The sequence below is a fragment of the Berghia stephanieae genome, chromosome 2 (assembly GCF_034508935.2).
Source record: "Berghia stephanieae isolate SIO BIC M18660-M18661 chromosome 2, UCSD_Bste_1.3, whole genome shotgun sequence".
NCBI classification, from domain to species: Eukaryota; Metazoa; Mollusca; class Gastropoda; order Nudibranchia; family Aeolidiidae; genus Berghia; species Berghia stephanieae.
In genome coordinates, this window is record NC_088361.1 from 62,406,061 (window position 1) to 62,432,715 (window position 26,655).

At 35.7% G+C, this 26,655-nt stretch overlaps 2 protein-coding genes across 10 annotated transcripts in view; one reads left to right on the forward strand and one right to left on the reverse strand.

Annotated features, from left to right (window-relative positions):
• The window catches only part of LOC144965295 (adenylate kinase isoenzyme 6-like), a 20,002-nt gene extending 1,149 nt beyond the window's left edge, over positions 1-18,853 (forward strand). Inside the window, exons 2-4 of the mRNA XM_078900498.1 lie at positions 7,479-7,630; positions 9,889-10,034; positions 12,803-18,853. Coding sequence (XP_078756624.1) covers positions 7,479-7,630; positions 9,889-10,034; positions 12,803-12,992 — 488 coding nt within the window. The 3' untranslated portion in view covers positions 12,993-18,853. The remainder of the gene's footprint in view (positions 1-7,478; positions 7,631-9,888; positions 10,035-12,802) is intronic.
• A 5,672-nt stretch (positions 18,854-24,525) lies between these two features.
• LOC144965296 (band 4.1-like protein 4) overlaps positions 24,526-26,655 on the reverse strand; it is a 39,202-nt gene continuing 37,072 nt past the window's right edge. For 6 of the 9 annotated variants that reach the window (XM_078900500.1, XM_078900499.1, XM_078900506.1 and 3 more), the window contains one exon: positions 24,526-26,508. In XM_078900500.1, coding sequence (XP_078756626.1) covers positions 26,353-26,508 — 156 coding nt within the window. In that variant the 3' untranslated portion in view covers positions 24,526-26,352. The remainder of the gene's footprint in view (positions 26,509-26,655) is intronic. The other 3 variants (XM_078900505.1, XM_078900501.1, XM_078900508.1) reach the window with 1 other exon arrangement.

The window sequence follows — 26,655 nt, forward strand, 5'->3', positions numbered from 1 at the left end:
CGAAGCAAATTTTTAAAAAATTAAATGATTATTATGCAATATTATGCAACGTCATGCAATTACATAACCCTAGAAAATGAAAAAAAAGACGCGAGGAACGGATAATAACTTTAAAAACAGATTTGAGGGTGGTCTTCTTCCAGAGCATGCTTACAATACTATGGCTATGATTAATTTTGAACACAAAAATTGTTAAAACAAGAGGAAAGGAGCGTAAACGTATGAATTTAGACACTAAAGTTGTGTCCTTGGGGAAGGCACTTAATATTTGGCATTGGCAAATGAGCAACAGACGAAAGATGACTGGTATTCGGAGAGAAGAAAAAAAAAACAAAAAAACAATGAACAGGGCTAGAAATAAAGTTGAACAAGTGTCAGTAAATGCAACTTGCAAATGTACTGCCCAATGTTTTTGCATCCTTGGACAAGACATTTGGGCACCAACAGTACTCGGGAGAAACAGCTTGCCGCTTTATATATGCAAACATGGTCAGTGATAAAAATGCAAAATTAAAAACAAGAACTACATAAGAGTGGTAGAGAAAACTTAACCTGAAAATGCAAAATTGAATATTACGTAACATATTACATAATAACAAACAATAAGCCGATAAATACCGACACTTTGCAAACTTTCTGCAACATAGGCATGTCATATATCAAACTGAACATCTCGAAGAGATGTATCATATGACTAACTATTAAACTACATTAAAATTGAAATGAACTTTAGAAAATTTGATAATTGCTTTGCATTCAACATCACTAAGAGAACAGATTAAAGGGTACTCACGTACTGACTCGCTTAAATCCATAAGATGGCTGATATGTTGCAAAAGACAGAAGACAACAAAATCTAGGCACTCTGGGTTGTTGGCTGCATGGAATGTAGACACAGGCAATATCCAGGTAATGATACTGAATAAATACATCGAAGTCCAAGCAATGATACAGAAGTAGTTGGGGGAGACTGACGATCGAATTCATGTTGTTACTTCAATTTCATATTTAAAATACAAGGCAGATTATTGGAGCTGGAGGAGGCAGTCGACGGGAGTTGGAGGTGGCAGACAATCAAATTCATGTCGTTATTTCAGTCTCATATTTAAAAATACAAGACAGACGACTGGAGTTGGAGGTGGCAGACAATCAAATTCATGTTGTTATTTCAATTTCATATTTAAAAATACAAGGCGGATTATTGGAGCTGGAGGAGGCAGATGACGGGAGTTGGAGGTAGCAGACAATCAAATTCATGTTGTTATTTCAATCTCATATTTAGAAATACAAGGCAGATTATTGGAGCTGGAGGCGGCAGACGACGGGAGTTGGAGGTGGCAGACAATCAAATTCATGTTGTTATTACAATTTCATATATTCAAAAATACAAGGCAGATTATAGGAGCTGGAGGTGGTAGACAATCAAATTCATGTTGTTATTTCAATCTCATATTTAGAAATACAAGACAGACGACTGGAGTTCGAGACGGCAGACGACTGGAGTTGGAGGTGGCAGACAATCAAATTCATGTTGTTATTTCAATCTCATATTTAAAAATACAAGACAGACGACTGGAGTTCGAGGCGGCAGACGACTGGAGTTGGAGGTGGCAGACAATCAAATTCATGTTGTTATGTCAATTTCATATTTAAAAATACAAGGCAGATTATTGGAGCTGGAGGAGGCAGACAATCAAATTCATGTTGTTATTTCAATCTCATATTTAAAAATACAAGACAGACGACAGGAGTTAGAGGCGGCAGACGACTGGAGTTGGAGGTGGCAGACAATCAAATTCATGTTGTTATTTCAATTTCATATATAAAAATACAAGGCAGATTATTGGAGCTGGAGGAGGCAGACGACTGGAGTTGGAGGTGGCAGACAATCAAATTCATGTTGTTATTTCAATCTCATATTTAAAAATACAAGACAGACGACTGGAGTTCGAGGCGGCAGACGACGGGAGTTGGAGGTGGCAGACAATCAAATTCATATTGTTATTTCAATTTCATATTTAAAAATACAAGGCGGATTATTGGAGCTGGAGGAGGCAGATGACGGGAGTTGGAGGTAGCAGACAATCAAATTCATGTTGTTATTTCAATCCTATATTTAGAAATACAAGGCAGATTATTGGAGCTGGAGGCGGCAGACGACGGGAGTTGGAGGTGGCAGACAATCAAATTCATGTTGTTATTACAATTTCATATATTCAAAAATACAAGGCAGATTATAGGAGCTGGAGGTGGTAGACAATCAAATTCATGTTGTTATTTCAATCTCATATTTAGAAATACAAGACAGACGACTGGAGTTCGAGACGGCAGACGACTGGAGTTGGAGGTGGCAGACAATCAAATTCATGTTGTTATTTCAATCTCATATTTAAAAATACAAGACAGACGACTGGAGTTCGAGGCGGCAGACGACTGGAGTTGGAGGTGGCAGACAATCAAATTCATGTTGTTATGTCAATTTCATATTTAAAAATACAAGGCAGATTATTGGAGCTGGAGGAGGCAGACAATCAAATTCATGTTGTTATTTCAATCTCATATTTAAAAATACAAGACAGACGACAGGAGTTAGAGGCGGCAGACGACTGGAGTTGGAGGTGGCAGACAATCAAATTCATGTTGTTATTTCAATTTCATATATAAAAATACAAGGCAGATTATTGGAGCTGGAGGAGGCAGACGACTGGAGTTGGAGGTGGCAGACAATCAAATTCATGTTGTTATTTCAATCTCATATTTAAAAATACAAGACAGACGACTGGAGTTCGAGGCGGCAGACGACGGGAGTTGGAGGTGGCAGACAATCAAATTCATATTGTTATTTCAATTTCATATTTAAAAATACAAGGCAGGAAATGAAACATGAAAATGTGGTGTCATAATGAACGTCTGACTCTGAAAACAAAAAAAGTACTTCGATTATGATTAAATCAACAAAATTAAAAGTTATATAATAATTTTTGTTGTGGTAAAGAGTAAAGTAATGAATGAAATATACTTGAATTGGCTCTATCATGCTATTCTGTATTATTTGTATTGAAATTAACCACATTAAATTAAACCAACACACTTAACCTGCAGAACAAACAAAAATAAAAGATAAAAAATAATATCAGTGGAACATAATTTTTAGTTGTCCGGTATCATCCCAGTTAAAAAGTCATTTCAGTTTCAACATTCATTCATAAAATAAAACTAAAATTATGGATGGGCCTATTTTCAGTCTTTTTACAGCAATTATTTAGCTTGAAATTATTTATACAAGTCACAAAAGCAAACACAGTCGATAGTTTACAGACTGCACTGTACACAGGAGACTCGGGGATACATCGAGAGGCAATCCTGGTTGGCCGTCGCCAACTTCATGAACACGCATCGTATTTAAAGTCACTAAAAGACGCTTTCGCCAGCATCAATCACCACCAAAATTCACACAAATAGAGAAAAATGGTTGGCGAATAATATAACATTAATTAAAAATAGGTAATATAATGAAAAATGTATTTAAAATGAAGTTAAAACTTACCAAATTTTCAAACAGCTGGCATCTGAACAAAGAATGAACGGATTAAAAATCTGAAAACGCCGCCTGATGCGCTGGCTTCTCCTCTTTAAAATGAGACCGGAAGTGACGAAATTAGTGCACAGGAAGCGATTCCACGGCAATGGAAGTAAAACTATGTTCACCGGTAAACACAATTTTCACTCCAGAGCCGTAACATCGATATCGGGGCTCGATCAGCGGCTCAGCCACGGGCGATGCGACTACCTACATACAGACGGACCAAAATGTGAAAAGGACCTTGTTCCCGCTTTTGGGTCCTGATTACTCGCTATTTCCGAGTTCTCGCTATTCCCGAGTTGCCAGGAAAGGTCACTCGGCCGTACAAAAATATGGAAAGACAATGTGTGTGTGTGTGTGTGTGTTTGTGCGTGTGTGCCGCGCATGCGTGCAAATGACTGTGTGTTGATAAAGTGGGGTGAGGGTGGAGTTGAACACGGCCTTCGTTAACTACGTAATGATGGCCACAGTGCCACAGGTTGAAGTTGATCCACCCCTTCCATTTCCATCAAGATTTCGTGTATGTGTGTGTGCGAGTGTTTGTATGCACTAGGCATGTTTGATGAGGTAAGCAAGCGCATCACCCAATCACTGACCCACTGAAATGATGGTTCCACGCTCCCCTCTCTCGCTGATCGTGTCATTCGTAAACGAATGCGACTCGCTGACCGATGCTGCGAATTGAGGCATGTTGACATGTTGGCTGCCAGTGCTTACCTCGCGCGGCACCACATTGGGTGAATAATTGACCCTCACACGCACACAAACACACACACCCAACCCCCACCCAAATTTGTTTCGCCTATTATGTACTCAGACTAGGCTACTATGTAATATTACTCGTAACATAAAATAAGAAAAGAAAAGAAGCTAGGCCAAAAATATTTAAATCGCCCTTGTCTGGTGTTTTGCTTTACTTCGTTCGAAGTCCTAGGCTGGGGCAGGAAATGCTCGTTATTTCCGAGTTGACCTCTTGTTCATACTCGCTACTTGCATGCGAATTTTATTGACTCAAATAAGAGAAAAAAACGGGGATTTAGATTTTACTCGCTATTTCCGAGTTCTCGCTATTTCCGAGTACGTTACTTTCATGTTCTACTGTACTTGTCACCTGTGCACTGCCTGTGCGACGAATGCCACGGGATAGTCAAACTCAAACGACAAACTGGTGGTGTCATTGGAGGAATGCTAAGAACGGGTTGTCGAATATTTCTTTAGTTCTGTGAAGTAGGTAGGGTCAGTGTTTTCCAGATAACAATAAACTAGGACACATGTTTTGAATTTGACCCTTTTCACAGTCAACAGGCAGCCAGTGTGTAATCTTCAGAGGTGTGGCAGCAAAGTCAAAGAGACCAATCTGGGAGCATATTTTTGGACCGTCTGCAGTCGCCTGAGCTTATTTCCCGAGACACCAAACAACAGAGCATTGCAGTAATCCAGCTTTGTTGAAAGTAGTAACAGTAACATCCTCAGAAAGGAACTGTCGAAGTCGAATAGATCCATTTTTTTTTCAACTGACAGATCAATGATTGAATCATTGTCTTAATTTGGTGGTCCATTGACAGTTATGAATCTAAGAATCTTCCAAGATTTTTTACCTTGTCAACAATTTATATATTGACACCTCTTCTACTTTCACTTTCACAGATCCTTAGCCTGCAAACTTGAAAGTTTTGGCTTTGATCTCCAGTAGTTTGTAGTCTACATCAAGGAATGTTTAGATGAAGGATGTTTTTGGATGATCGTAGAGATCTGCACTGAGTTTGCAATTGTTGCTGTTTGTATTTCACACTTTCACATATTATCCGCAGCCAGTGTAGCGGAGTGGCTTTGTCTCTTTTTCCTTTTTGAAAGATGAGTCATGTCGCACTGTTCTGTATCTTTTGGAAGTGACTCGTATTTTCCGTTGCAACACCAAATAACAAGTAGTCCCGTTTGGAGAGGACTAACGATACAACAATCTTTTTGCACACATCCTTTGTCAGAAATGGCCTAATAGTGCTGACATTTCTTAGGATGAAAATGATGTTTCTTTTCGTTTCTAACACATGGTTTTCGAAAGTCAGATGGCTGTCCAAAATTATCCCGAGATTTTTAGCCTTGTCCGATAGGGGAATTGCACTTTCATTTTCATCAATTGTGAGGTGGTGTTTTTCAGATTGACTATTGTTTTTTCTTCCACAAATAAAAATACCTTTGGTCTTATTGCTATTCAGTTTCAATTTATTCTGAGACATCCATGTCTTTATATAATGATATCTTTGGCACAGTTTTCATATTTCGTTATCTTGAATTAGATGCTCAAATTTACGCATGTGTTGTAAATCTGTTTGTTGTCAGAATAAAAATGAGACATTAGATCATGGTGTTGAAGTATCTTCATAACATGTATTGTGTAGAGAACAATGGATTTGATAACTTTGATATATGTATTCACCAATTAGGTTCATAAATAATGCCGTAGTGACCAAAATAGTAAAGGGCCAAAATAAAGTTTAAAAGAAAGAGTTTTACCTTACCGAGAAGTGAACGAATGGCAACCACTAGACTGGAATTATCAAAGTGCCTACACTGTCACTTAGTCTCTGTCACTAGTTTCAGTTTTGGCTTGTTTAACTCAAATCTTGCGTCACGTGCCTACCGGAAATCAATAAGTATAAGGGACGTGTCAATTGCCACGGAGTGAGTCCTTGGTAGTTGACGGTTCATCAACTAACAAAGAGTCAAATTGGAACTCTTCAGGTGCATGCAGTGATTTTAGTCGAGCTTTGATTTGTGTACATACAAATCTCGAATTTCGTCACTTTCCAATCATTTATTCTACACTCGTCAGTCTTTTCAAGGATTCAAAGGCGAGTTAAAATCATATCAAAACAAAAATTGCTGTTCTTTTCTGATCTGAACTTCAGATTCAGTGGAAAAAAAACACAGGAGAACGAAGTGCCCAATCCCTGCCAATTTCAATTATAAATATGCCTGATAGATAATTTTAAAAGAAAGTAGGATACACTGCACATCGTCATAATAAAGTAACAATTCATGTAAAAGCTTTGTGGTTGTTAAAAGTAAAAAGTTATCAATTTACCAACTGGCATGGTCTGTGACAAAGAGAGTAAATAAGAGAGAGAAAGAGAGTATTAATATTAATAACATTGTTGCAATAGTATCACTTCGTGACACTAACATTACTCTGTGGCCGTTAATGTTAATAGTAATAGTACTTAGTTGACAAACTGACATGGTCAATTGACATTGATCACAAATTATTAAGGCTCCGTGGTACGGTAGTTGACACTTTGTCAATTGATGCTACCGAGTATAAGATAATGGTCAGTCTCATTGACCGTAACATGTAAGTGTAAAGTCAATTAGAAATGTCAGAGGTAAGGGTCACAAAAATTGATCTTCTTTGTATTTAAAAATAGTTGTAATACGAAAACACATCTTATAATAGTTGAATATTTTAGCTATACAGTTTTTTTTTAAAAGCATAACAGAGTTTTTACAATTTTAAAGAAGTAATGATAGTGCTGATCATCACTAAAACGCAAGCCCAACAGGACTTAAGTAACCTAACTTCGGACATTAGATTACAAAGGATGGAATAAAAGGATATAAAAGTTAATTATCCTCTATTGTTACTTGTTTGTGTTAGATTATATACACATGCAATAAAAGAAAGATCTACAAACTGCACACATGCAGTAACAACTCCCTCTTTGTTTTGATTAAATACAGGTCTCTTCGCTCTCAAATCCTTTGTTAGCACGTGGTTGAGAGAAGTTGGAGGAAAGACAGTGGGGAGGGGGGTAATTTAGACTTGTTCATGAATGACGGGAATGATTTTATTTTTAAAATTTTTATCATAATTGTTTGTGTCTTTTGGTCATGACAGGAACACCAGGGACTGGCAAGTCAACCCTTGCAAAGGAGCTGGCCCAGCGAACTAATCTAAATTACATCAATGTCAGTGAAGTAGCTGAAGCTGCCAACTGTTTAGAGGGGTATGACGAGGAGCTGCAGTGTGGAATCTTGGATGAAGATGGAGTGAGTGATGAGAGATGGTGTTATATATATATTGAATAGAGGAAAACTTTATCAGTCCATTCCGGTTAATGGCAACACCTTGGGGTCAGCGAAAATGTTGCAATTAACTGAAATTGAGTTTCCTGTCCACTATTGCAACATGGGCTTGGGACCGTCCATGGCTGTTGTGTCTTTGGTTGATTTCAAATAAAATGATGGGGCACTGTTTTCACCACCGCTTGTAAGTTTTTATGGCAATTTTGATTTGACCACTGATCAGTTTCATACCATATATGGTTAACTCAAACCAGGTGTTGTAGTCCACCACAGACTGAGCAATTTGTTTGAAACAAAAAGCACAAAGCAACCCTATATACATTTTGACAAGCGCAAGCTAGCATCTAATTCAAGATTGGATTAACTTTCATTCTTTTGTTCTCAACATTTGCAAGAGTCAAAGAGATGAGCCACGATGAGTGATAATAAGCTCTCACCAGATCCATTGGTCACAACGCACAATTGTCAATCCCAAAACAAAGGATATCGGTCAGTCTCTCCTTATAACTGTTATTGTCTAGAATATGCCCAGTCCCCTCCCCTCCTAATAGAGTAGTGACACACTACTGTCGCATTAAACCCCGCCCACTCTCGCTTCTTCAACCTGTCATGATTTCACCCATGATGAAATTTAATCACGAGATTTTGTTAATTTGCCACTTTTGAGGTTGAAAATTTGTTGCCATTATCATTGGCCGAAGTTTGTTGCAATCAACCAGTGCTTTTATGTAGAATTAATTCAGTTTCTTGGGAATTGTTGCGATTACCCGGAGTGGACTGTATTGAACAAATCAATTTTCACCATTTAAAAGAAGTCTTTGTATTTCTATATTTGAATGTACAATAGTAAAAGGTGACGTTTATTAACTCTATCCTTACCGACTATTTCCAGGATTTTTCCCAAAATGCCATATCCAGACCTGCCGTTTGTGCCGATTTAATCGGGACCGTCCTGATATTTATGCGAAATTTGCTGCTGTCCCGATTTCCTGATTTTTCTCTCGAGCGTCCCGATTTTTCTTTTTACCCGAATTTTTTTAAGTTAGAAAAAAAAATTGGCGGAGAATTTTTTTTTTTAGCGGTAATCAAATGATGAGGTGACCGTATGAACCGGATGTGTATAAATATCCCCACCCCATTGTACGGTATCTATATAATAATATCGGTAATATTGCCAGTCATAAGTATTTCTTTTTATAGTATGGGCAGACGGGAATGAATTCGTAGGTGTTATTGTTTCATAGAAGACATCGATACCTGTGTTGTGGTTTATTTCAATTTCGTGCACACCATTCGTTCAATCGTCAATCACCAGTCACAGTCACTGATTCATTGTTCTCAACTCTACCTCGTGCTGAGCTGAATTGTTAATTGCAGCTTCTGAGTGATATAATTCTGATCAAGATGACTCTTATTAGTCGTGGGCAGTCTTGTTATAGCTTTGTGCCATCATCAAGTCTTCTGGCCAAATGTGGTCGAAAATAGCTGCACAGAATAACGGCACTACGTCTGTGAGTTTGGTGTCCTCATGTGAGTGTTAAAAAAAATATCAATTTAACATTTTGTCCCTTATTTTCAAGCGTCCTTATTTTTTTTCCTGTGTCCTGATTTTTTAAGACCTTGGTCCTGATTTTTTGTGTCGGTAAAATCGCAGGTCTGCATATCTACCCAACACAAAAATTGATATCTTTACACTCAACCTCTGAATCAATAAGAACATACTATACCTAATTTTGTTCAGCAAAACAACTATTACATGCAGCATTAAGGTCTTCAAATGTTGTGATTTAAAAAACAAATTTGAATAAGAGAAATGCTTATTTTATCGTAATGAATGTGACGATGTTCCTATAATTGGTAAGGAGATGGTTAAGGAACACGCATATTGCATGAAATATGCATGGCATTTTGCATAGAGATTTCAAATCTCATTAGAATTTTCTTTTTATACGTATTAAAATCATTTTTTAAACCTTCTTTGTTATGTCATTGCTTGTCGTTGTTTCAATAACATCATTCTTCTTCTTCTTCTTCTTCTTCTTCTTCTTCTTCTTCTTCTTCTTCTTCTTCTTCTTCTTCTTCTTCTTCTTCTTCTTCTTCTTCTTCTTCTTCTTCTTCTTCTTCTTCTTCTTCTTCTTCTTCTTCTATTTATTCTTCTTCTATTTATTCTAGATGAAATGAACCAGTAATTTTATTGTTTACACTTTGTATTATTTCGACAGTTAATTGATGAGATGGAGGATACAATGGGCATGGGAGGGAACATAGTCGATTATCACTCCTGTGATTTATTTCCTGAACGATGGTTTGATATCATCTTTGTTTTACGTACAGATAATTCCATCTTACACTCCAGACTGACTGCCAGGTAACATTTTCATTCTGCACAATGTGGCATATTTACATCACGTATAGCCTAGGACTCTCAACTTTTAAAAGTGTCATGCTGATTTTATTTATCTCTTTATACATGCCTGTAAATTCTCAGGCAATTGCCTGAAATAAGATGATCCAGTATTCTCTACCTCAGCGGACATAATATTAGACAAAATAAATTTAAAGAAATTTTCTCCGGTACAAAAAAAATAAAAATAATTATAGCCTAAATTAAAATTAAAAAATCACAGGATACATAAAGCCATGGATGACAATACTGAAGCATATAGTACGATTGTTACGTCGTGTACCAAAGCCATATCTCTCTCTCTCTCTCTCTCTCTCTCTCTCTCTCTCTCTCTCTCTCTCTCTCTCTCTCTCTCTCTCTCTCTCTCTCCCTTCGCTGCGTGTGCCGTGGCAATCAAGGGGTTTCCCTGTTTTGCGATTATCGTCTGTTAGCTTTCGCTTCATGCACTGTGTTGGTTCTGCTGTTGGTACTGCACACGCCAGTTGTCCCAACAGACAAGTTCCGGCAGAAAATTTTCGTCATCGCTATTTCTTTGTAATTTACGATTGTTCGTCTGAACATTGTTTGCAAGATTTTTTGGCAAATTTTTTATGTAAAAGCGAATATTAATTTGGAACCCAAATGGATGTCTTTGGTTTAGACTTGTTTTGCCGGCCATCTGAATTCTTTTACTTTGTCTACAAGAAAAAATATCATTTAGCCGTTTTCTCCTAAAGACAGAGAAGAAATACAAAAACCAAAAGTTAAACGATTCTGCAATATTCCTGAAACATTTGTAGATAGCAGGACTGATCTTGGGAGACTTTCTGCATATTCCTCGAGGTAGCTTCTCTTTATATTGTCATTTTAACCTTGGATCTATTTATTCCATTTGTCAATTTTTATTAACATTTTAAAAGCTGTGGAACAAACCTTGATTGAGAAAAAAAAATTCTAATATGACCATTATTTTTGCTCTCCGCCACCATTGTCGTTGAAGTATTGAAAGGTAGTGCAGAGCAGTCCTCCCCCTTTTTTTAAAAATTGTAGTATTAGTAGGGTGCTTGAGGTCAGAGAGTTTTTTACTTCTACTAGGGTTAGTTATAGGTTGTAGTAAAGTCCAAGTGTGTTTGTTGTTTTTCCTTTTCGGTTAGTTAAAGGTACTAGTACTAAGCCAGATTGAATTACGATACAAAGAGACTTGTATGTTTCCAAGAGGAATAACACAAAGGGAAACCAGTCCTTGCCAGTCCAGCATCATTCATTTAAAAGAACGAAAGGAATGCAAATGTTAAAATTCTTTTCATGTTTGCTATCAAGGGTACAGTCTAATCTGGACCATTTTCTCTGTAATGGAATTTATATAGCTAATTTCATATTTCAAGTTTGTTCCTGAATATTTTGATATTGGGAATATTTCATCCCCTCCTCTCTGGAGATTTTTTTTCATCATCTCATACTGCAATTAAACTAAAAGTATACGAACATGTCTCAATACTGGGGCAAAGCTTATTTTGCTTAATTATGCCTCAATTATTTTATTTCTGTGGCTTCAATTTAATAACACTCTTACAGTAAGTTTTGATTACTAAAAAAAAGCAGAAGTAAGACATCTATCCCCTCCCTTTAAATGCTCAGACAAGCTACTTGATTTGTTAGTACTAACAATTCTTTCTTTTAAAAGCATATTAGATTGGTACATCAAACAGGGTGTTTGACAGGTCATACTATTATCAATTTCTGTGGAGTCACTGATGCACTGATAGTTAAAATAAATTTTCAGACAATTTTGGAAAAGACAATTTACAGGCCTGTTTATATTACTACCGTCATTAACTCTTTAATTCTACATATGCCAGACGACTAAGTATGTAATGCCAGCTGGCTTGCTGGATACTCCAAAAGACGGCACTCATACAGCTGTAATCACACTAATAAATGAGTGAAGTACGAAGCTTACGAGTATCGAAATTTAACTGCTGTGACTGTATGCACTCTTTAAGACCTTTATTGAGACTATCGGTATTTAATGATGGTCTTCTTATTGACTTTTTGGAATGAAATTATTGAAATTATTTACATTGCAACTCTTAAGATGGATTCAGATGAAGATGGGGAAATAAATAGACATGATTCTGATTAAGGGGATGATTTATTTTTAGATAATGTTGGTTATGATTATGATTATGACATTAGGGTTTCAAGAGATCATTTTTTGTTCCAGTTTCATTGAGAATGACGAAGAAATAAGGCCTCAAACTAATGGTGGGCATGGTGCTTTCATGGGGTTGATAATGAATGGGTTTGGAATGTTTTGGAAATCATGCAGAGTGGTTAATGAACTTTACTGAAAATACAAACCTGAAGAATATTGAGCCGAATGAAGAAGAAAAGACGATTTCTGTGTATTTTAGGCTTCTATTTCCTGATATTGTACTGTCCTCTTGTAGTCTTTCTTTCTGTCTATGATTTTGTATATTTTTCAGTCACTTTACTTAGTACATAAAACAATCAAAATAAATGGAAACACCACAACTTTTTAAAAATTTGTAAATACATCCAATTGTCAATAATATCCAGCCTTGAAATAACATGTATTTGGGTGGAATGATGGGTCAAAATGTACAGTAACATAGCAAATTTGCATATTGTTTTCCTATATTCTTTATTTATTTATTTTTTTAATTTATTAATATTTTTTAAAACCAAAACTCTCATTCATCATTATAAATTTTGATTTTTTAATCATACAGAGGCTACAATGAAAAGAAATTGGAATCCAACATCACATCGGAGATCTTCCAGGTTATCCTTGATGGTGCTCGGGAATCTTATCGTCAGGAAATAGTTCACAGTCTTCAATCTGACACACCCGATCAGCTTGAATCAAACTTGGACCAGATTTGTCAGTGGGTAGATCTCTGGAAGACGCAACATACATAGTGTGTGTGTATGGAACAACTTTGTTTGTGTATGTGTGTATCAGAGCTGCCTAGTCTTTGATTCAGTAAATCATGTTGAAAAGGAATGTTTGGTTCCAAGGAACCTAACCTATATTTAGGACTTTTGAGCATTTCTGATAATTCTGACCGCAAATTACTTAGCTCTAAAGCTATTTATAGTGGGGTTTTTTTTTTCTCATGGAGACAATGAAGTTTTGAAGTTTCAATTAGGCAGCTGTGGTGTGTATTTTGACAAAACTTGTGAGTTTTAATGATGAAAGTTTGAGTGTTGATAATGGCGTGGGTTTTGTAATAAATCTTTGACTAGTCTTCTTTGATTCACAATTATTGTATTTGTTAATGGCAATATGGTTGAGAATGGAATGTATTGTTTTAATTCTTGGCTATGATACATGCCGACTTAACTAAGTTGCTTTGTATTTTACCATTCTTTTGAATCATATACACAAGTTATGTAAATAAATAACATTCTTGCAGTAATAAGTTATTCCCTACATCTGCAAAATGCATTCATTGATTATTGTGAAAAAACTGTCAGTATCAATTGAAATAAGGTTCTGTTATTCTTTGAGTATATTGTTTCCTAGTCGTTGGGCTGTGTGTCGATTAAAAAAAAAAAATTTTCTAAATTTTTTTATACATAAAAAAAAAGTAGTAATTATTCTTTTTGAAATGTTTGATCTTGCCTCATTTGGAATGGAGCGGATCATTGTTTGATGTGTGCCTAACTATATCCCTTCCTCCGCTGTTGAAAAAAGTAGATTCTTACTGCCGAATTATTTTTATTTATTTATAAAATATATCTCTAAATTAAAAAAAAAAAACAATTCCTGATAGACTTAAATCTAATGCTGAGCTGCTGGTGAAATGAGGGTTTCTGGGGTCTCTGCAATTCTCCATATCCGTTGTCCTGTTCCTGTGACTCTCTGCCCAAGTCTTAGACTTAGTATGAGAGGATTAAGGTTTGGAATCTGAATAAGTAAAATACCCATTTTTTTAAATGCTGTGAAATGTAATGATTAAAAAAAAAAAAAAACAACTTTCCATGCATGTTGTTGTGAATTAAACAAATCGATCTGATTGTATCCCTTTGGAAGGGCTCCCGTGTATCTGTATTAGTATTGCAGTGGGTGGTGATCCTGTTAGGGTGGAGAATGTATGGCTCTTCTCTAGTGGGTTCTTCATCAATCCTTAGCTTTGTTATTGTTATGTCCTCAATCTCTCTGAACTCATATATTATTAATTTATTTTCCTTATTCGTGATGCTGAAATGATCTAACAGTGTGAAAAGCACTGTAAATTCCATTTTAAAAAAACAAATGGACAGTGCAAGACTTGGTGACTACAGTCTAATGGCCTCAACCTGTTGAGCATTTAAAAGATGATTAATAGTGATATTGCGGTTTGTCTAAAATTAGTATTTAGGTAATATTTAACAGGTCATATGAGTTTGCATTATGATATAGAATAGCTCTACTGGCACTACTCTTTTGTTGAGTGGATTAATGTTTGCGTGTGTGTATGTGTGTGCATGTTATGTACTGGAAAGTTTTTTTTTTTTTTTTTGTGTGTCTCTTGTTTATTTTGAGAGTCCCTTTTTAGGTATATTTTTGAATAATTAATGTTTCATAATATGTCCTACTTAAGAAGAGAAATGTGTCTCATTTGTTTTTTTTGTTTTTTTGTGTGTGTGTGTGACATCAGCCTTTTATGGTAAATTTCGTTCTTACGTTTTTAGTGTTTTTAACTTTAAAATTTCCAATACTAATAGTTGTATGAAACCAATTGCATTGTATTTTTTTCCCTTCTAAACTTACCTATTATTTTCAATTTTTTTAATAAGCACTATTTCAGGGTATACTTCATGTCCTCCTCGGGTGAGAGGAATTATTTTTCGTTTTTATTATTTTCCCTGAATAACATGCTTTTTAAAAATAAAAATTTGTTTTTCTTTTTGCTTGTTTGTTATTTGAGGGTATGAGCTAGCCATGTGGTAGAGCACTCGCTTTACAAAGGGGCCAGTATTGATCCCAGGTGTAGTGGAGATTTTTTCTGACCCCTCATGTCTACCCAGCAGTAATTGGGTAACTAGATCTGTTAGATTTGACGGAGAGTGTTTTGTGATAGTCTTATCGAAATGGAGCAAGCTTTTTCTAGTGTCCAATTAAGGCTGCAGAAACCAGGGTCAACTTTGACTCAATGGGCCCTGTGACTTTGAAAGACTACTTTCTTTTATTATTATTTATATAAAATTTATATAGAAAAATATGAACCTTTGAATTTCAAGCAAGTAGGTCTGCTAATACCACCCTTTCCCGAGCTGCCAACTGTAACCCCAAAAATGCATATTTGTATGCTTTTCCCTCATAATTCTTTTTTGAGATCAGAATCAATTCTCGCCATTCAGTTGTTCTTATTCTTTCCCTTTTGTACTTGAAGAAAGTTTTTGTACAATCTACATAGTTTTTACACCTTATATCTTAATTATTGTTTTATAGCATTAGTCGCTTCTTTGGAACCACAATATTTCCCTTACATTAAGAATAAAGAAAAAAAAATTCCAATTAGGCTAAAAATTAAGTTTTTCAAATTCCTCACCTACACAAACACTTATAATTATAAGGACTTCCAAAATTATCTATTACTATAACAGAAAATATATGAAGGTTTACATTACAATTTTTCACTGTGTGCTTTTTTTTTCCTTCAAATTTTACACATTTTTTAGAAGCAGTCTTATCCTTTTACTCATATTGAGGTTTCCATAGTGAGCAGGGAAGCACATACTGTGCCTTCTATCCTCCTGTATCTGTTTTTCAACATGCTTTCTGTCTTTGTCTTGGGATGAAATTACTTGGTTTTGTCCTGGCCCTGGCCGGATACCCAAGCTGGGAGGGAAGCAGTCAAATGTATAATTAGAGTTTTGGGAGATGACATTTTTTGTCTTGTAAATCATTTCTCTGTTATGCACTGTGTATTACGTTATGGTATATTATATGTGATTTGTGAACATTGAGTGTATTCCTCTGAGTGGGGCGGGTGGTTGGATGGGAGCATCACCCTTGAATCATATACCTATGATGTTCGCATGGGTGTACGATCCGATAGTGATGTCGTTTCTTCTTCTCTTTACTAGCCTATCCTGCTTCTTTGGTTTGTGATTGTATTTTTGACAGGGGATATTTTTTTTCTGTAAATCTTCTGCCTGTTTGTTCTTGGTTATTTATAATTTAGCTTATGATATCTTTAGGTTATGATTTTGATTTACATTTGTACTATTTTTGTTAGATTGCTTGTTTTTTTGTTTCAGCGGTCTCTCATATAACCTCAATTGTGTTGGAAGAGACCTAAAGCAACAAACAAACAAACAAAAAAAAAAAAAAAACCTCTGAGTGGGGACCTGTGCTTGTGTCTAGATGAGACTTTTAGGTGAGCTCAAAATTAGTACTTTAATAGAGTACTCTTATAATCTACTGTTTCATATTTGAACCAACTCCCCATTGTCATACCTTTTCTTGGTTATTCATGAATTCTTTTACTATCCCATTTTCTTCTTTTTTACTGGCGCTGATGTGACCTTAATAGGTTGCAAGCGCTGTAAACTGGGAGGGGTTCCTGACCTCCCCTAGTGGACAGGGGGGTACATTATGTGTTTTCTATCCCCTTATCTGTTTTCCTACATGCTTTCTGTCTTTGTCTTGGAATGAGATTACTTGGTTTTGTCCTGGCCCTGGCCGGAGTCTTAGCTGGGAGGGAAACAGTCAAATGCATAGTTATTGCATAGCTAAAATCGTACTTAGTACGATTTGGCCAATCCAGAAAAAAAAAAAAAAAGAAGAAAATCTAAGCTGTTAAGCCCACTGGGTGGGGATCCTGACCTCCCATAGCGGGCAGGGAGGTACATACTGTGTCTTCTATCCCCTTATATCTGTTTTCCAACATGCTTTCTGTCTTTGTCTCAGAATGAGATTTCTTGGTTTTGTCCTGGCTCTGGCCGGAGTCCTAGCTGGGAGGGAAACAGTCAAATGCATAGTTATTGTTTTGGGAGATGATATTTTTTTCCTTGTAAATCATCTCTCTGTTATGTATTATTATTTTTCTTTTGAATGTATAATGTAAGCATTTGAGTGTGTTCCTCTTTGTTGGATTTTGTGCTTGTGTCTGGATGAGACTTGTAGGTGATTTCAAACTAAGTACATTGGTGGTATGCTCTTGGAATCTACATCTGATCCCTATTTGTTCTCAGTTCCCCTTTGTCTTACTTTTTCTTGGGTGCTCTAATTGTAATTCTAGAACTTTTTACTATCCCATTTTCTTCCTTTTTACTGGCGCTGATATAACCTAAATGTGTTGCAAGCGCCGTAAAACCCTTAAAAACAAAAACAAAACAAACTGTTAAGCCCAAGCCTCAGTAATCTTCTTCTGTCACCACCTCCCCATCACTTATGCCTACCCAGTATGATGATAAAGGTAAACTTCTCTTAGTATTACAGTTCTGACCATTCTAGTACTTAAGTACATTAATAAATATGCCATTTTAAGACATGAATTGGGCGTCCGCGCCGCACCGCGTATAATAATACATTTTTGCATTTTGAAAAGTTGGCAGCTATGTTATTGTTTTGGGAGATGATTTTTTTTTTCTTGTAAATCATCTCTCTGTTATGTATTATTATATTTGTTATTTTCAATGTTTAATGTAAGCATTTGAGTGTATTCCTCTTTGTTGGATTTTGTGCTTGTGTCCGGATGACACTTATAGGTGATCTCAAACTAAGTACATTGGTGGTATGCTCTTGGAATCTACATCTGATCCCTATTTGTTCCCATTTCCCCTATGTCTTACTTTTTCTTGGGTGCTTTAATTATAATTCTAGAACTTTTTACTATTTTACTATCCCATTTTCTTCCTTTTTACTGGTGCTGATATAACCTAAATGTGTTGCAAGCGCCGTAAACCCCTTAAAAACATAAAAAACACAAGTGCTGTAAAACCCTAGAAAAACACAAACATCGTGTTGAGGTTGGCAGCTCTAATATAGAATTATAAATATATGTCCATGGACTCTTATCATTTGACTTTTAATTCCGTTTTCAGTGTTTTGTTTGTCCTGACATCATATCACATTGAGGCAGTGGGTAATAATCATATACCGTTATTTAATGTTTAGAAAATGCATTTATTTTTTGTTATATATAACATATTTCCAGAGAAGCTGATGCAAAACGGACAGATGCTATCGAAACCTCTTTTTCTTTTTTTTTAAGACATCGTCATGCATTATTAGGTAATTCTAATGTCATGCTCTTAGACTCATGGAGTAATAGACGATTGCTGTCGTGCTGTTAGACATGGGCATGGATTAATAGACGATTGCTGTCGTGCTGTTAGACATGGGCATGGATTAATAGACGATTGCTGTCGTGCTGTTAGACATGGCCATGGATTAATAGACGATTGCTGTCGTGCTGTTTGACATGGCCATGGATTAATAGACGATTGCTGTAATTGCTAGTGTCGTGCAAATTTGAATTAATAATTTCTTTTGTTTTGTTTTCTTGTCTAGAAAATGATGTGATGATAAATTCTATAATAATATTGATTATTGATAGAACTGCTCGGTGATGGACAAATGGATTTTCAAATCCTTGTAACCTTGTCAGTGAAATGGCTTCTCTTTCTCTCTGAATGTCTCTCTTTCTCTCATCTATCTTTATTTCCTCCCAAAAAATTGTATCATATTGTTCTATGTATGACTTGATTATAATCCTTTTATTTCTTGGAATATTATTTAGTTGCAATACGGAGTTGATTTACAATAAAATCAAATTTCATGACAATAGTCTTTCCTCTCTTTTTTTGTTTTGAATTTGGGTTAGCGAGTCATGGTTCTAATATATTGGCTATCAATGACGTCAGATAATTGGATATGGGTTACTATGAAATAATTTAAAACAGCAATCCAGATTTCTTCATATATCGGTTGCCTGAATATCCATCCCTATATATAGGGGGTGAAGTGGCTGAGTGGATAAGGCTTTTCATTGTGGCCCAAAAGGTCCTGGATTTGAGTCCTAATTCACTTTCTAACATTCCTATTACAGCCCTAGGGACTCTTTACTCATACATTGATGTCACAGTTTCATTCATACTCCAACCAACCAGGAGTACACTTGCTACAATTTGTTTTAAAAATTTAATTTTATTCACCATTGTTTAATATTTTGTTGATGAAACATTGTATTGTTTCTTTACACACAGCCTTTCCATTTTCACCTTTTCATTAGTGTTCTTACGATCCCAGGCTTCAACTTCAAGCTGCCCTCAACGCTCTCTACTTTTCCAATGTCTTTGTAATAACATTGTGATTTTGATATAAGCATCAGCTGGTCAAACAGCATGTAAAAAAAGAGGCGATAAAAAGGGGAAAATCTTTTTAAAATAAAAGACCCCAAAACCTCAATATACAGTACAGTTTCATTTTTATCAAAGGGTCTCGTTAACTGCTAGGGCAAAAATGAATAATTTCATCTGAGGATTGGTGTGTACAGAAATTCTATCATTGTCATCCCTTTATTGCCAAATCTTCTAGCCTATACTATTAGCCCTGTTGGCATCTCCCATGTGGTTTCTACGAAATCGTACTTGAATGTATCCTCTTTTGGTAAATCATCTCGTTATTGACCATTATTATAGGTTACTATTTTGACAGTTTGAGGTGCCTCTGGAAAGGGCTTTTGAAATGAGACATAGATCTATAGTCGTTGATGTTTCTGTTTGTTTTTAAGGGTTTTACAGCACTTGCAACACATTTAGGTTATATGATGATTTATTACAAGGAAAAAAATATCTTCTCCCAAAACAATAACTATGCATTCGACTGTTTCCCTCCCAGCCAGGGCCAGGACAAATCCAAGTAATCTCATTCCAAGACAAAAACAAAGCAAATTGGAATACAGCAATAAGGGGATAGAAGATACAGTAAATACGACCCTGCCCACTATGGGAGGCCAGGAACCCCACCCAGATAGTCATTGATGATCCCCTCAGATAACGCAAACAACGCGATATGATCCCAGCCAGGACCAGAGCATAACTTGAAACAAATCGTCTCATTTGAGGAGGAGAACAGAAGGCCTACCTTCCTCCCGAGTATTAGAATATCCTCACAAATAACAGATTTTGAGCCTAGTTTACACTTCTCCATGTAGCCAATTTTTAAAAAAAAATCAAAAATCAAACGGTATATATATATATAAACAGAATTTATTTGTTTAGTTTCCAGCAGTTTCAATCTTGTTCATTATAAAAATAAAACAGGTAAATAATTCTCAACAACATAATACAAATCATATTGATCTCTGAAATAACTTTTAAAATATACATATGTAAATACATTTATTAGAGTTTAAGGCCTTGATTAATTCATTCATTACTTAGTATTGCTGCGAATTTGGTGAACTTTCTACAACTACTTGACGGCACTATAACACTTTAAGGTCATTTCAGTGCCAGTAAAACGGAAAATGACAAAGGAAAGGTTCTAGATCTAAAGTCAAAGCACTAAAGAAACCGTTAGACAAAGGGGACTGGTTCAAATATGGAACAGAAGATTCCATGAGCAATCACCCGATGTGCCTATTTCAACATTACCTATAAATCCCATCCAGGCAAAGCAAATTATCCTGCTTTGAGCCATGAAGGATACACTAAAATGTTTACAAAGTATAGATTCAAAACTAAAAACGATAGTACATCATCTCTCAATAAAAAGGAACCATACATTCAACTTCCTCCCTGTCAGCAAATGATCCCTGCCAGGACCAGGAATAAAAGCGAACAATGTCAGTCTGGAACAAAGACGAGAGCAACGAGGAAGGGGAAACAGATAAAGGGGGATAAAAGACATAGCAATAGTGACCTCTCCGCCCACCTTGGGAGGTTTTTTTTTTTTTTTTTTTAAAGGGTTTTACGGCGCTTGCAACACATTTAGTACCTTGGGAGGTCAAAAGTCCCCTTGACTGAGATTTCCAATGCAATGATACTTTCCCAACAATGTCAAGTGATTTTTAAGTTTACAATACATATATCTGTGGATGAACTCACTTCCAACTGATGACAATCAACAAAACCTGCCAAATTTCACCAATATATATATATACACACTCCAGCACGGTTTCATCGAACTCCTCAGGACATGCAAAAAAGTTTGAGGATATCGTGCCTTGCCAAATCAACTTGATGGAGACTCAGCAGTATGGTCTTAGCTTCGAACACGAAAGATACCCAGTTAGAATATTCACCGCGTTATGTGGCCTTCAACAAGCCACCTCTCCATACCTCAATTTGTGGCGCTGAGCTGCGGTTGACAACTGGGCTATTCCAGTTGACCCTAAGACAAATCTCAAAGGGAACTTTATTATTTATTTACTTTATTGCCTATGTTGAGGGAGATAACTTTAGATATAATATGTTACAAGAAGTTGGTATGTGTGTAAGAAGGTGGGGGGGGGGGGGGGGGGGGGGGGGGGGGGGGTGTGGCTGTATCACAACATTCATTTACTGTTGTAGCCAAGCATTAGCAACTCATGGCATATGGTATTGAAATTAGAATGAATGGGGAAGTGATAAGAATAAGCAGAGATGTGTTTGTTATGCGAAACGGCGGTAGAGTCTGTGTGTGTATCATACTCATACTGTATATATACACATGCAGTGTAGATAGATATACACATACCAAACCGTCAATATCACAGTAAATCATCACAGGTCACATTCTTTAAAATCCTTCAATTAATCTCATTGGCTGGGTGAAATTAGTTCGAGGAAACCGTGTTCGGGAGAAAAATTAGTTCGAGGAAGGAATGGAATGATAACAAATAATATAAGTCAAATATTCGGGACATTCTAATGAGTTCGAGGAAACTGTGCCGGGTGTGTATATATATACAATACATATATATATATATACAATATATATATATATATATATATATATATATATATATATATATATCTTATATAATATAATATATATATAAAGGGGTGAAACAAAAAAGTGTTGGAAGTTGAAGTCGGTTGGAAGTCGATATTGTTTTCAACTAAAAGTTGGTTCTTTTCTCAGTTGCACAAGGGGACTTGAATTGCTCTATATATATATATATATATATATATATATATATATATATATATATATATATATACACAGTGCACTCTGGGTGTCTACTTTGCTTAAGTTGATTTTTACTCGAAGGCGAATTTTTTTCTTGGTCCCTTCCCCCTTCTTCCTAAATAACATTAGTAAAAAAAAAAAAACCACTCCACATAAGTCACTTATGACCACAATAAAATTACAAATAAACAAGTATTTCCATTGGTTAAAAAAAAGCCACCAGTAAGAATTTTCATTTGTTAAGAATATCCGCGAATGATTGGTGCACACTGATGTGACTTAGTGCTTTGCCCCTTGTAAGCGTTCAATGCACATAAGCAGTATCGAATAGCTTTGATTTATCCATCTCACATTTTACATCTCATTTTTTTTTTTTTCTAATCCCAGGCTATCCTATCTAATGACCCTTAATTAGTATAAATTTTATCAAGAATTCAAGTCTACAAATACAATAGCAAACAGAAGGTTGACAACATTATCACTGAAAAGGATTGAGCTGATCGATGCAGCTGAAAAGTCTTGCAAGCGACCGAAAATTATCGCAGAGGAATTTGCCATACCAGCTAATTTAGTCTCGATGATTTACGGGAACCATGACCACTTCAGGGACCTCTACTTCTCTGGTCAATTCGATGAGACCAAGCAACGTCAGCAGAAAGCGCAACATGAAGGGCTATACTTATTTTATTTTGTTTGTGTTTAAGTGTTTTACAGTGCTTGCAACACATTTAGTTTATCTCAGCGCCAGTAAAAAGGAAGAAAATGGGATAGACAAGTTCTAGAATTACAATTAAAGCACCCAAGAAAAAGTAAGAAAAAGGGGAACTCGGAACAAATAGGGATCAGATGAAGATTCCCAGAGCATACCATTAATGTACTAAGTTTGAGATCACCCAAAAGTCCCATCCAGACACAAACACAAGATCCAACTAAGAGGAATACACTCAAATGTTTACATTACACATTCAAAATGATAAAATATATATTAATGTTTTATCTTATGTTTTTAAGGGTTTTACGGCGCTTGCAACACAATTAGGTTATATAAGCGCCAGTAAAAAGGAAGAAAATGGTTTTGTTTTTGTTTTTAGGGGTTTTACGGCGCTTGCAACACATTTAGGTCATATCAGCGCCAGTAAAAAGGAAGAAAATGGGATAGTGAAAAGTTCTAGAATTACAATTAAAGCATCCAAGAATAAGGCAGCCAAAGGGGAATTAGTTCAAATAGGGAACAGATGTAGATTCCAAGAGCACACCATCAGTGTACTTAGTTTGAGATCACTAAATGTCTCATCCAGACATAAGCACAGGTCCCCGCCAAGAGGTCTACACACTCAATTGTTTACAAATCATACATAAGTAAAAGTAAAAATAATACAGTGCATAACGGAGAGACGATTTACAAGGAAAACAATATCATCTCCCAAAACTAACTACACAGTTGACTGTTTCCCTCTCAGTCAGGGTATCCGGCCAGGGCCAGGACACAACCAAGTAATCCCATTCCAAGACAAAGACAGAAAGCATGTTGGAAAACAGATATTGGAGGAGAGAAGACACAGTATGCACCTCCCTGCCCTCTATGCGAGGTCAGGAACCCCACCCAGGAAGAAAATGGGATAGTAAAAAGTTCTAGAATTACAATTAGAGCACCAAAGAAAAAGGAAGACAAAGGGGAACTGGGAACAAACAGGGTTCAGATGTAGATTCCAAGAGATCACAACCAATGTACTTAGTTTGAGATCACTTATAAGTCTCATTCAGACATAAGCACAAAATACAACAAAGAGGAATACACTCAAATGCTTACATTATACATTCAAAATAACAAATATAATAATACATAACAGAGAGATGATTGACAAGGAAAAAAATATCATCTCCCAAAACAATAACTATGCATTTGACTGTTTCCCTCCCAACTAGGACTCAGGCCAGGGCCAGGACAAAACCAATTATTCTCATTCCAAGACAAAGACAGAAAAGCATGTTGAAAAACAGATATAAGGGGATAGAAGAGACAGTATGTACCCCCCTGCCCACTATGGGAGGTCAGGAACCCCACCCAGAAATATATATATATATATATATATATATATATATATATATATATATATATATATATATATATATATATATATATATATTATACGTGTGTTTATATGTATATATATAAGTTGAAACAATATCGACTTTCCACTGACTTCAACACTTCACTTTTATGTTTCACTCCTTTCGATGAATGTGATGGTCAGAGGATCGAGACCTCAATCCCCCCCCCCCCCCCCCCCCCCCCCTCCTTCCAATAATAATTTTTAAAAAACAAACCCAAAACAACCCTTTTTATTCTCTCTATTGGGATTTCAACCCATGACTTCCAAATCTAAGGTGGTTTACTTAATCACTATTCAAAGTTGTAAAATAAATACTTATTTTCACTGATTAAGTCATTGGAAGACTAAGTTGGTAACAATTATGATAATGATAAAAATAATAAGATCAATCTGATTGACGACTTCTATTTCACAAATCGTCTGTGTCTAACTGCATGTACCCGAATCATCCATTTTTCTTATATATTGTTAATACAAACATGGTAAACTGTTTGCAAAGATACAGAGGGATGTAAACAATTGTGGCAGTCAAATACAGTGGCCTACGTTTATAAGCACTCTAAGTACAAGCATGCCCAGTTGACAAATTGTTGTGATATTGATATTGATTAATAGACAGGAAAATTGTAAGACCTGTTCTGAGAGCCTTTTTCTCAGATGTGCTTTAAATATGTGTAGCGGGTAAAAAAGAATTCAACTTTGAACAACTTGTTACTTTTATAATAATGTATAGCATTCCTACAGCACATGACCATGGCAATATCATGCTCTACACGCTTTCAAAACTTGAGCATTTATATATCGCAATATCCACTAAACATGCTCAAAGCCCTTTACAAAGGTCCTTAGACAACAGCAACATTTAACATGTAAGAAGCCTGTTAGGGGATTTTACAATTTAGTTAACTAAACATTTTTTAAAATGGTAAGTAGGTTAGCACTTGCATATACATATTTCTTTTTGTTTCATTTTGATACACCAAAAAAACAAAAAAACAAAAACAAAAACGAAAAAAAAAGAAAGACAGGAAGGCATATGACATTGTGTGTTTTCAATTTCACATTTCACTGTAATTTATGGTATTGCACTCTTCTTTTCATTTTCCTTTCAATGCTGCAATGAGAGGAATTTCAGTGAATCACCATGTTCTATTAAAATTTAAACCAACTTAAGTTAGAGCAAGTTAAAAGTATAGATTTAAGTTAGTTGAATAAATAAGCACCATGTATAGATATGTAAATATTTATGAAAGAGAAACAATAATTACACACCAATTCGTTAAATTAAAGCTCACGGGTAAAAATATCTACATTCAATATTGCATAAATTAAGTTGTGGAGGGACCGTCTTAAGTATAGATGTTTATATATTATGATATGTGCATAGTTAATATCATGAGATTTCATTTTCGTATTATACTGGATTTCTTTATAGGATGCTATTTACCAGTGTTAGAGAATTGAAGTAAAAGCAACCAAACTTTACAATTTGTTGGGAAGGCAATGAGATGTTCATTAACACAAAACCAAATAGTTCATATACTTTGCAATATAGAATAATATTTTTTAAAAAACTTGTTTTAACCTTTTTTAAAACATTAATTCTATTATTGAATAACCTCAAAAATGTGTGTTTGCTAGCAATGCCATTCAGCAACCTTCAAGTTATTTGTTAAATTAAGTTGGTTGACATTTTTTATACTATTGATTTGTTGTTTTCAACCATGGCTGCTAGCCAATGTTTGCATTATGAATTCTTTTTAAAAAATGAACTCATGTGACAGAATCGTGATATAACATTGAGGGTTAAAAAAAGGAAAATTCTTTTTTTCTCTCTCTCTCCCCAAAGGTCGAAAATATGTCTCCTGCACATAAACAGCTATGTGCCTTGCTATGCTATGATTGTGATGACTTTCATCAAAAATTCATTTCCCTCCCTTTCGACCAATGCTGATTTATTAACAAGTTAATGATCAAAGCACATGAGCATTGGGTTCTTGTTTAATAATACTTGGGAAAATGCCGTGTTCTTGAAGATTATTTAATTAAAGTACTACAACTCTGTAACTAAATCAGATCTATAACCACGCCGTGGTGTTGATGTGTAAGCTTGAGATGGAGGAGGACCCTGAGGTAACCTTTGGCCTTGACCCATTACGTCACTATTGGCACTTTGTCTTTGGTTATACATTGAGTTGTTTTTAGACTGCTGAGGAAAAAAAAAACCAAACAAACAAAAGAAATGATGATTATTTTGGTTGTCCAGCCAATCACCATATGAATGGCAAGAGTAAAGTTGTTCAAGAGATTAAACATAATAAAGCAGGCACAGTAAAGAACAGTTGCAAAGAAAGCT